General features: G+C 36.2%; 1 protein-coding gene across 3 annotated transcripts in view; it reads left to right on the forward strand.

The window, feature by feature from the left end:
- LOC130912005 (protocadherin-9) overlaps positions 1 to 2,361 on the forward strand; it is a 284,657-nt gene extending 282,296 nt beyond the window's left edge. For all 3 annotated transcript variants that reach the window (XM_057829716.1, XM_057829733.1, XM_057829724.1), the window contains one exon: positions 238 to 2,361. In XM_057829716.1, the coding sequence (XP_057685699.1) occupies positions 238 to 608 (371 nt within the window). In that variant the 3' untranslated portion in view covers positions 609 to 2,361. The remainder of the gene's footprint in view (positions 1 to 237) is intronic.
- The last annotated feature ends 10,641 nt before the right edge of the window (positions 2,362 to 13,002 follow it).

Here is a 13,002-nt window from a genome sequence, read left to right on the forward strand (position 1 = left end):
TAGGTCATACTTATGGCCTGGGTTACAATCTCTATTCAAGTTCATATGCATCTGATAAGCATAAGATCATGACATGAAACTCAGCCAACTGTTCCTTTGCTTTGTGTATTAAGGGTCAAGATCTAAATGATTTTGCTGTGAGCACTAATTTGTTAAAGTGTTACATTGACAGTTGAACACATATGTTATTCAAATACAGTATACTCACCTGTTTTCATTTTTTTTTTATCCCCTCAGACGGACCCCTGGGACCACGTGGCCTTATGGAGGCCTCGGAGATGTGCACACAGGAATGCCTCGTTCTGGGACATTCTGACAACTGCTGGATGCCCCCAACTTTAGCATCGTACCAGCAGCACAAGTCCCCTGTATCCAGTTTTGTATCGCACAGGGAGTGGGGTCCCAATGATAAACTTCTCAATGGGCATACTTTGAATAGAACCTGGAAAAAGGAAAATGGGCAGTCAGAGCATTTCGGTGACAGGAAGCAATTTGGGACTGAAGAGGGACACTTTTCAAGCACCGGCATGGCTGATATTCCTTTGGTAGGTTTAAAGTCCTGCCAGTCAGCTTCATGCCCAGACACCCCCAAGGACCAGCAGCTTTAAAATTGACTTTTCTCATGTGCTGGGAAAACAAACAACCCAACATACCTGAGCTACTCTTGTTGTGGTTGATTTCTTTTTTTTCATCATCAACTGTTTTTCCACCTCAGCTGTTTTTTTTTTTTTTTCTCCTGGATTGTGGTAGCCAAACATACAATATATGACATCTAACTAAAAGTGCTTATGCAGTGTTACCTCCAGTCAACAATACCGAGGATGTATCACGCAACTTTAGTCAACCATCATGGATTGATATGGTATATTCTCCATCACTGATTTGCATATGGAAGACGAATACATTCTTTCACAAAGGAGAAAAACCTATCACTGCAGACTGATATATAAAACATATTTGTGACGTGGTTGCTGTTTGAGGCGTGCTTGACTATAATGTTTGTCACAAAGAAATTGGAACTACTTTTCAGAAGGCAATTTTGTTTAAACACTGTACGTGGACACTTGTTAATTCCTTCATACATGTCATTATGTGTTTGTAAATAACTCTTATTAACCCCTCTCATGTATCTGTAATAACCACGGTGATTTTGAGAGGTCACTGCTGTAATGACTACTGTTGTAACCAGGATTTGGATTTTTAGCTGGACAATTATCTGTAACGTCTCTGACGTTTTACTGTTTAGTTTTTTTGTTTTTGTTTTTGTTTTTTTACCACACAAGTTTACGTTTCAAACTATGCTATTTACATAATATTCTCAATGTTCCCCGTATATCACATATAACTGAAACACTAGAAAGTCACAGGTCTTTTTTAAACAAGCAAACAAAAAAATGTATGAAGGATGTCAGTTCTCAATATGTGCATTAATTATGAAAGCAAAACACGATGGAAACTCACTGTAAACTGATTCTGAAAGTGCTTGGCACGATTGGATAGCAATACAATTGTAAATGACTAAATGTTTTATCAGATGTTGATCTTATTGCTGTATACATTTGATTCAAATTGTGATTCAGCCCAGTGCAATCCTGCAGTCGTACTTGGAATTTGTTGATGTTTGTACAGTATACATATTATTTCCACATGAGTTATTTTACGTTGTTAAAACAAAAAAAACCAAAAAAAAAACTGGTTAAAATAATATTTCAATTGAGTGTGCCTTCATGATTTTAATAACAAAAAAAAAAAAAAAAAAAAAAAAAAAAATCTTATCAATAATGGGCAAATGCTGCCAACTATAATTTTTCGGTCATTCAATTAAATGGTTTATGCATTGATCTTTTGCAAATTTATGAGACATAATTGCACAGGTATTGAAATTAAAAATTCATGTTGCAGGTTTATTACAAATATATAAAGGCATGTGAAGAGAAAGCGCATACATCTTTCCACTGTCTGAAAAGGTTTGTTTTTCTTCCACCGCATGGATGGCAAAATACACAATGGAAGAGCATGTTTAACAATATAGCTTTTGAGCTTTTGAAAATATTTTCATTTTGTGTATTTCTTTTTGTAAAATTTATTTGTGCATAATATGTTTGGTTTGTGCAGCACTTTCATATTTATGTCACAATATAAAGAAGTTAAGTAGGATGGAGTGTGATATGCTTATCGCAGTATGTGCCACTTGTCAGGTTGTTTGACATTACAAATATTGAAACAGTTAATCCTTGTTACTCTATACAGGTATAAAGCTACTGCAATAAATGTTTTAACTATGTGTATGCATATTTGTGTAAATTTGTACCACCACCACCATACCATGGAGACTTCTACATTGGGTTCATTGTCTGTTATTTAGTTGAGATTACTTTGCGGAGTAATAGAAACACATCACACTTACATTGTGTGATATTTGTAAGGGCTTATAGTCAAGATTTTCTTTCTATATTCAGATGTGATGTTTTTTTTGTGAGGAAAGCATACCTCATTATATTTTTCTTTTACAAAATAATGACAAGACCCTTCCTAATACAACAATGCACCAGATTTACTTAATTTATATGATTAAAAAATATCTCAAGGTAACCATACCATGCAATTTTAATTTTAATTTCCCAGGTTGCTTGATAAAATGTTGGTGCTTTACTTTAGTCGAGCAAGAATTACAGATGTTTTATGTACTTTGTGCCTGCATGTATGTGTATGTGCATGCGGACAAATTTGTGTTCTTCAAAAATTGCTAAATCACATCTACTTCTCAAAACCTAAAATATTGTCTAAGTTAGAAAAATTTAAAAAACATGAAAAATACATGTATGTTTGTGCAAAATGCAAGTAAAAAACAAAACAATTGCTTCAAAAGTGACCCTGAGGCAGTTAATATGAAAAAAACCATTCAACCATAGATTGTTGTGTTCTGTTCCTAAGTCTAAAATCTAGCCCACAAGGCACACATCCACGCTAAAATAATATAAAAGTTTATCAGCTAACGCATGTTGTATCGTATTGAAAACTGTCAAAAAGTCAACTAAGTGTGATGTGGCATGGTTCTTACTGCCCTCAAGACATGCATCCACAGGATTAAGCAGTGTTGTTAATTTTACTTTAAAAAAGTAATTAATTACAGTTACAAATTACTTCTCCCAAAAAGTAATTGCGTTAATAACTCAGTTACCTGAATTTAAGAGTAATTAGTTACTTGGCGAAGTAACTAGTGATAATTTTCATGTTTTGTTTTATGTGTAAGTTTTAAAACTGTTTCATCATTTATAGATTTAAGTCAAGATTTTGCCGATTTAGGACCATTTTAGATTAAAAAAAAAAAGTAGGTTCGCTAGGAAGGATCTCTACAACAGAGCCTTCCTGAGAGGTCTACTGCTTTAAGATGGCGGCTGTTTACTAACGCATGTAGTCCTTAAACATGTTGCCAATGCAGCCGTGTCTAACATTTGCATCTAGTTCTATAATATGTGATATCTACCATATCATGTGGGCGTAGTTTGTAGGCTACGGTCAGGTATTATTGGGGCCACCTAGCATCGCGTTTGCAACGGCGTCTTCCCCACTCCTGCTCTGCTCTCTCGTCTCCGTGAGTCCGTCTCTGACTTTTTTTATTCAACCAACTTAGTAACGCATAGTAACGCACGCCTTTCCCGCCTCAGTAACGGTAACGGCGTTGCCAATATGAGAAAAGCAATTAATTAAGATTACTCACTACTGAAAAAAATAACGGTGTTAGTAACGCCGTTATATTGTAACGCCGTTATTAACAACACTGGGATTAAGTAATGGGACTGTCATCTTGAACACCAACTCTATATCTTTAAAATTACCATAACTATCATACTAATAGGCACACCTGACTATAAGCCGCCACACATCAAATGTCACACGAAAAAGACATTTCTTCATAGATAAGCCGTACTGGGCTATAAACCCCAGCTGTCCGCACTGTGTTATGGGATATACAGTGGGGCAAATAAGTATTTAGTCAACCACCAATTGTGCAATTTCTCCTACTTGAAAATATTAGAGAGGCCTGTAATCCTCAACATGGGTAAACCTCAACCATGAGAGACAAAATATGGAGAGACAAAAAAAACAAAAACAGAAAATCACATTGTTGGATTTTTAAAGAATTTATTTCCAAATTAGAGTGGAAAATAAGTATTTGGTCACCTACAAACAAGCAAGATTTCTGGCTGTCAAAGAGGTCTAACTGCTTCTAACGAGGTATAATAAGGGCTAACGAGGCTCCACTCGTTACCTGTATTAATGGCACCTGTTTTAACTTATTATCGGTATAAAAGACACCTGTCCACAATCTCAGTCACACTCCAAACTCCTTTATAGCCAAGACCAAAGAGCTGCCGAAGGACACCAGGGACAAAATTGTAGACCTACACCAGGCTGGAAAGACTGAATCTGCAATAGGTAAAATGCTTGGTGTAAAGAAATCAACCGTGAGAGCAATTATTAGACAATGGAAGACATACAAGACCACTGATAATCTCCCTCGATCTGGGGCCACCCGGTGGCGTCAAAATGATAACAAAAACGGTGAGCAAAAATCCCAGAACCACATGGGGGGACCTAGTGAATGACCTACAGACAGCTGGGACCACAGTAACAAAGGCTACTATCAGTAACACAATGAGCCGCCAGGGACTCAAATCCTGCACTATCAGACATGTCCCCCTGCTGAAGCCAGCACAAGTCCAGGCCCATCTGCGGTTCATTTGAGAGCATTTGGATGATCCAGAAGACGACTGGGAGAATGTGTTATGGTCGGATGAAACCAAAATAGAACTTATTGGTAGAAACACAGGTTCTCGTGTTTGGAGGAGAAAGAATACTGAATTGCATCCGAAGAACACCATGCCCACTGTGAAGCATGGGGGTGGGGACATTATGCTTTGGGGCTGTTTTTCTGCAGAGGGACCAGGACGACTGATCCGTGTAAAGGAAAGAATGAATGGGGCCATGTATCGAGAGATTTTGAGTGAAATCTCCTTCCATCAGCAAGAGCATTGAAGATGAGATGTGGCTGGGTCTTTCAGCTTGAGAATGATATGTGAAAAGCTTGTGAAGAGTTACAGAAAACGTCTGGCCTCCGTTATTGCCAAGAAAGGGTACATAACAAAGTATTGAGATGAACTTTTGGTATTGACCAAATACTTATTTTCCACCATGATTTGCAAATAAATCAATAAATCAATAAAAAAAAAAAAATCAATAAAAAAGTCAATAAAAATCAAACAATGTGATTTTCTGTTTTTTTTTTTTCCACATTCTGTCTCTTCATGGTTGAGATTTACCCATGTTGACAATTACAGGCCTCTAATGTTTTCAAGTGGGGAACTTGCGCAATTAGTGGTTGACTAAATACTTATTTGCCCCACTGTATACACCAAAAGATATTAACGGGTAAACTGTTAAACTGTCAGAAGACTAAATGAACCACCTGCTGTCAACAGTGTTGTCCAACATAACTCCTAGGATGCATTGCACCGCTACAGATGTAAATACAATTTAAATTCATGTTCTGGTATTTGGTAACACTTTATTTGACAGTGGTGTCATAAGACTGTCATTAGACAATCATAACATATGACATATGACATGACACTGTCGTGAGCATTAATGAATGCTTATAACAGATGTCATTTAGTGTTATCCGACAAATAATCTCTCTTTTGAATGGATGCAAAAGATCCGAGCCTGACATAAATGGAGTTAGTAACATAATTTGCCGGATGGCACTTAATGACATCTCTCATAAGCATTCAGTAATGGCAATTAGAGTCTCATGTCATAATTATGACGGTCTTATGCCGCTGTAAAATAAAGTGTTGCCGAATACCATAACAAGCAATTATTAAAACAACTGGAACAGTAACTAAATAAATAATTAGCACAGAACATTAATTTTGATTGTTATTTACATCTGTAGAGCTATAATGCATGCTAGGAGGCATGTGTTGCCTATTGACCCAAATAATTCGACAAATAAGCCAAACTGGACTATAAGTCGCAGGTTTCAAAATAAGGAAAAAATTAGCAGCTTGTAGTCCGAAAATTACGGTATGCATATTGTAGTTGTTATTTTCTCCCATACATTGTTCTTGATATACTTTGACGACATAAACAATTTCGGTTGGTGATAAAATGTGCGTGTGGTCATCTATTGATACTACCAAGAACATTTCCAGTTATATAAGTACAGCATCTATGAAGTTGTTTAGTATGCGTATGTGGAATACAGTCTAGAAGAGTTTCTACCATTTTGCTCTGAATGAACAGTAAAGAAGATAATAGACAATAACAAAATCACATTTATCCCTTTGTGCCTACTCTTAAAAAACAGTACTCGCTCTTACACATTTCATTCACTTTTTTTTTTTTTTAATATGCTCTTTCACACATACTAGTATATTTATTTATACGATTATTATTTATATATACGTATATATTATTCATTGTCCTGTACAGTTCTTCTGTTTGCACTGTACATGAGAGCTTCTGTTTTTATTTCAATTCTGTTAAACTTCTGCCCAATGAGAATCAGTGGCGGTCCTAGGATAAATAGTGCTCTGAGCAAACAGAGGCTTTTGTCAGTGGGTACGACCTTGGAGAGACTGGCCAGCAGGGGGTGGGTGCTAGCAGAGAATTACTCGCGACACGATCACTGGACAAATCGGCCAAGTGGTTGGAGGGTGGGGCCTGCGGGTGCTCCAATCACTTTCATGCGCCCAAGCTCCGCCCTGAGCAAACTGCCACCCTGGGTATCTGCCCAAACCGCCTGTTTCAGGAACCGCCAATGATGACAATAAGTGAATTCTGATCGTGATTAAAAATATGTTTGACATCGGTATCAAAATCAGATAGAAATGGGGAGTAAACAGGCTATCAGTGAAAGAAGCATGAATAAAGATCAGTGTACATGAAATGCAGGGCGTTTTCACTTTATGGTACAGTAGTTTTGTCTCCATTATTTTTATAATCTTATTTCATCAGATCTGCATCCGATGAATCTTCGCAAATCCAATGTTATGTTCATTTTCAGATCTAGGTCGTCTTTCTTCAACGAGTCTATTTCAAATTTAAATTTGATGTTTTTATATACTGTAGGGTGCATGAAATAAAGTTGTCACAGGGCACATGCAGTCAATCATCATTGATAAACAGCTGGTAGATCAAATTAAAATTGGTTGACGATGTGCAAAATGAAACAGATCACCATTCATGCTTTTGTTTGTGATAGTTTAGGGACCCATTGGATCTTTATGAAGGCCTCAAACTCAGCTGCAAAACTCTGCAAAATATATGAATGCAGCAATGGAAGAAACCAATCCCAAAAGGCGTGAACTACTTAACCTTAATAGGATGTGGTGTCACGGTAAAGAAACACAAAAGAGACAGTTAAATTGAAATTACGCTATAGACTTGACAATGAAAGAATATTCTGTTTGCCTTCAAAAAGCCGAGTTGCAAACAAAGGTAAGTACAGCAACTTTGGTTGATTGCAGGATCTTTTACCTGGTCACAACATTACCACTAATTAATACCATGATGGAGGAGGCAGGCATGTGATTGTCATTATTTACAATCAAGCGATTAGATGTTAGACAAGGTTAGAGTTTTTCTGAAAGGGTTAGGGTTAAGATTCTGGGTCAATATCTAGTATAAAGCAATGACTGGAAAAGTATGGGGCAGGGAAGGAATAGCTAAAAATCCAGACTTTAACACCATGTGAAGACAGATTCATGGCATAAATGACTGCTATGAAGTCGAGTAACAGATTTGTTGATGACACAATGTTGCACCATGAGGTTGTTCTCTGCTCATATTCTGCCAAATGGTACAAGACTGACAGGATAACGTCATTTTATGTTTAAAAGTGAAGCCATTGCCACTGCACACTTACAGGTATATTTGGTCAAATAAATGAACATAAAGAAAACATTTATTTAGCAATAATGATTATAAACATTAGAAAAAGGATCTTATATTTGTGTGGCAATGTGTTTTGTGTTAATAAGTTTCTCAACTGAGAAAATAATGCTTTGTTTTGGCCTTTAACCCTTAATAAATAACCTATGCATTACTATGAAAATGAGTTTAAACCGACCCCAGACTAAGTGGTAGATAATGAATGGATGGCTGGAACTGGTAGAAGAGTGTAGAAGAACTTCCTTTACATGTGGCATTTCCTGTGCAGAGCTGACGACACAACCTTCACATCTGAGTGTGAAAACGAACCATAAAGGACATTGTCAGAGAGAATGTAGAAAATAATATATTGCTTCTAAAATTCCCCACAATTATATTCATTTAGATAAACCTCGGAGCAACGTTTTCATGATAAACATGCCCTCCAGAAGCAGAGGCTCCCTAAATGGGACATGAAGGTCAGTAGGGAAAATGATGAGAGAACAGATACTGTCATGCAAAACCCACAGAAATAACTATGTCAGATAAACAGTGTGTCACAAAACATTGCACCTTCTCCTACGATGACCTTATGCCACACTTTTGAATCATCAGAGCTATTACAATGTCAGAGGCCACTGTTATAAGTGGAGGTCAAATTTCTGGAATGAATAGTGCAGAGAATCTTTACAAAATCATTTTGAAAACTTGCAAATCACACTTGCTAATATGCAGTATGTACTGTATTAATAAATAGACCACATGTGAATGTGTAATTCATTTGGATAAGCGACTTGACTTTCACAATTAAATTAAGTACAATCAACTGCTTGATTCAGGGGCTCCCTCTCATTTGTAAAATAATGTGAAATAATTGTTGTCTGTCTGTTTTGGGTATTTTCCCTTCCATGTCTCGCAATGAACATATTTGTTGTTACATCTGTCAGGTTCGTTTGCCTTCACGATGGAAAAAACAAAAGAGACATAACTCGACACCAGAACAGTTATAGTCACTTTAAAAGTGTGTGATTATGTTAAATTTGTTTCATTGTCCCTGTGTTTGAGTCTATCAGCGTTGACGTGCTGTGTACTAACAGTGCCTTCTAACGTATCGCTAAGAGTGCACAAACATCAGGGAGTGAAACCCGGGCCAATTTTTATTCCGTATATCCTGGTAGCCTCTCTTTTTTTTCCTCCTCAGAAAAACATTTTGTCTCTTGTTGCTCTGCCATCTTTGCAGCATTCGCGCAAAAGCGTTCGCATCAACTTCCGTCTTCATAATGAATGGGGCTGCAAAAGTGTTTGCATCGACTTCCTTCTTCATAATGAATGGGGAAAGGGGGAAGGGGGGGCTGTAAAGCAGTCAGCACATTTATAGTTTTTTTTTTTTTTTTTTTTTGTGTGGCAGGGTCCAGCCTCCTCAAAGTTAATCATTTGTCAGTCGACATATTATCACATGTTATGAAAATATTTTATACAAGTTGAAAAGTTACCTCGTGTTGATATAATGTACATTTTTGTGCACAACAAAAATAAAAGTATCACTTTCAAAATAAAAGTGCTGCTGCATAATTACTGCTTTATTTAAACTTCAATAACATCATGAGGGTCAGTCAGAGACTGTCACGAGCCTATATTTGGGCCGGGTTGTTATTTACCCAAACTCAAAGTAACATACTGACACTACTGTATTATAATATTGTGGGGGCATGCTACATCTGGAAAGGCGCTTCAAATAGCGGAATCTTTAAACTTTTGGTATTCACTTTGACAATCTGTACTGGTGAATTGAAGAAGGGTCAATTTTATCATGTATTTTCACAGGCATTTTATAATTTTTAAAAATATAAAGCCATGATGGTATTTTTAATTAACTTAAATTTAGGTCTCATTTCACATGTCTTCTAATATAAATTATTTTCAACTTCCACTTCTGTATCACAGAATTGGAACAATACTGTAAATGATATATAAATTTTCTGGCTTTTCAGATTATTATATTTAATCTTAGGTCTATTGAGCACCTGTGAGAAAGAACTGATATAATCTATTTCCATTAAATTTTTAATAAAAAAGGCAGGAGTTGAAGATTACCAGATATAAGAGCTTTGGTTATTCACATGCTAATGACTGGACAAGGAATTTCAGTGACCTCCTTACTGACATTTGATTTGGAGAAGATTGATAAATTAAAATTCCTCCCACGTGGGATTCCCATTGGAGTGTGTGATTAACTGCAGGATTTTAATTCATCACCGTGTGTGTCTATATGTGTATGTGTCATTGCATGAATGAATATTAAAACAAGTGTATATGCGCTTAGGATGTGTTTTCTTGCTTTGCAGGTTTGTGACAATCTTTAATTGCTTACTATATGTTCAATATACTGTATTTCATTCTATTCAGTAACAGACAACATGCAAACTCCATCCGTACACTTTCACCCTGGGCACAGACGATGGATCCCTAATAAACTGTGGGTTTGCTGACAGGGCTATGGTTGTGTTCACTTTTTTTCAACTACTCTGAAGATGTGCTAATTTCCCATATAGATATTTGAATAAGCGTGCATACATATTTATAATACACATATAGAATTTGATGTAAGGCATTTAATATTTTCATGATCAGTGTCTGATATATTCAAACAGCAGCCTCAGATTCCTGTCCACATTGTCTCCTTGAATAACATCTTGACTTCTGATAACAAGCTTACTGTAAATTGTTGTTGTGTTGAAGTGCTTGATTAGAACAAACTCTTTAACCCTATACACTCCGCGCTGTACAGTCGGGGACACCGGCGTCCCCTTGATTTCACTGGGCCATAATATCTGTTGTACTCTTCATAAAGATGTCATTTTTGGTCAGTATGTAGACGAATAGTAGCTCTTTGAAAAAATCCAGTCGAAGTTCCCGTCAGTGGCCACAATCTTGTATCGGCGAAGTTTTATATCCTCTCTGTGCTGGAATAATCTATTTTGACCACAATTATATTAGAAATATGGCATTACAACAACAAGGCAGGGGTAGAAGAAGGTGTGGAACACCAGGAGAAGACCATCCTGTTTGTAGGAAGTGAGTAAAAGTAGTAAATTATGCATAGTCTGCAGTGGCACCACCAGGGGGTGGCCACGACCACCCCTATAAATTTGTTGGCCACCCCACTGGCCACCCTGCTAGCCAGTATATTGTATCCCTGTTGGGAAGTACTTTTATGTTTTGTTCATTCAATAATAATTATTTTTGTGTCACATTAACATTGTGTGAAATACCCAGTTAAGATATGATTGCCTCTGTTCTTGTTTTTATTTGTACCTGCCAGCACCTGCTTTTCCCCAGTAATTATTTTCTTTTTGTAAATGTACACTTTATGCCTAATATATACATAACACAATAAAACAGAATTGTAGGGAACTCAAAATGTTGACTGGACAGTTATGGACTATGCACATTAAATCATTAGTAACATCAAATACTACACAATACACCAAAGTATATCAGTAGCCGTGTCCTTAACTTTTTGTTATAATTTTCCCTTGACCTTTTTACTGCAATAATATAATGAAAACCTGAAATTATGGCTTTTAGTTTTGGTGTGCCACCCCAAGATTTTAAGTGGCCCCATCTGGCCACCCCTATGAACAATTTCTGGAGGTGCCACTGCAAGTCTGTTGAGGAGTCTACAGAAGGAGGGGACATGGATTCGGAATGTGAAAATGTAATGAAAAAAATATTGCAATTTATCATGAACATATCAAAGATCCAATTGAATTAGATACAATTTGAGTCCTCCAGACCTACTTCAAAAATTTTGCAATAAAGTTCATGACTAAATCCATTGATGATTTAGGAATAAAAATATGTTCAACAAGGCATGTTTGAACATTTATTTTAGTTTATAAATACTCATAGAAAAATCAACCCATAATAAAAAAAAAAAAAAAGATCAGTGTATAGGGTTATGGTTGAATTAGTTCATTTTGAAACAGGTGCTACAATTTATCTGTAATTTATTTTTAAAAGAACTGTAATTGTATGACTATGGTGTGAGATACTATGGTAATTTCATGGCATGGCATGGCAGATCCAGAAATAGCTGTAGTTTCACCATAGTTCAATAAAATTACAGTACATATAAATAGCTACAACTACCAGCGGGTAATTCACTGTAGATTTTCTTGCGAAAATTATCTAGCAAACTGTGTGTACTAGTAGTTGTTGTTTTACCATAATCTATTGAAAGTACAGTATCTATAAATTATGACTATGTAAAGTTGCTTTAAAAGTAATTATGCAATGTTTTACAGTGTAAAGTAACAACTTCTAGGAAGGATTAGTTACCCTGGACTAATATCTATACCAAAAGCAGGACACACATCAACAACCTTCACTCTGTTACTGCAACTTACCTGTTTCATATTGTAGCCTGATTGGTGAATGAAGACCTTTGTATGTATACACACACACAATTTAGATGTGAAAAACTACCTGTCTTGTGCTTTCCCATTTTTATTATTCAGGTATTTTTATCAAATATTATTTTTCCACAATTAGCTTCACACTTGAAATGAGGAGACAAAATATTGAAGGAGAACCAATAAGCATGAGTCATTTCTGTGCAGCATCAGCATCATCATCCTAATAGGTATGCGGAGTACAGAAAGGGCTTTTTCTGACCTTGTGCTTCGTTTGTAATCTCCTTTGTGGAAATTACACTCTCACTTTATGAATATATTGTAATTAGGCATATGTATTCTATCGGGCAGTAAGATATAGTTTCTGCCTAATCTCTCATTTATATGCAAAGGAGCACGATTTAAAGAGCTTAGACTTTCTTCCGTCTTAGTGATGCTTTTCGAGCACCGATCAAGTTGCTATTTTCCTGTCACATACCATAAGCTTCTTTCAGAAAAATAATAATGATAATTATTATTATTATGTAGCTTATAATTAACTTTTCTAACAGATAGTATATGTGGCATTACAGTTTCTATTTACGGTAAAGTTTTTAGCATTCTTATTTTCCTCAGTAGCTAATGAAAGAGGGGGTATGTAAAAGGTCAC

This window comes from Corythoichthys intestinalis, chromosome 1 (assembly GCF_030265065.1).
Source record: "Corythoichthys intestinalis isolate RoL2023-P3 chromosome 1, ASM3026506v1, whole genome shotgun sequence".
NCBI lineage: Eukaryota > Metazoa > Chordata > Actinopteri > Syngnathiformes > Syngnathidae > Corythoichthys > Corythoichthys intestinalis.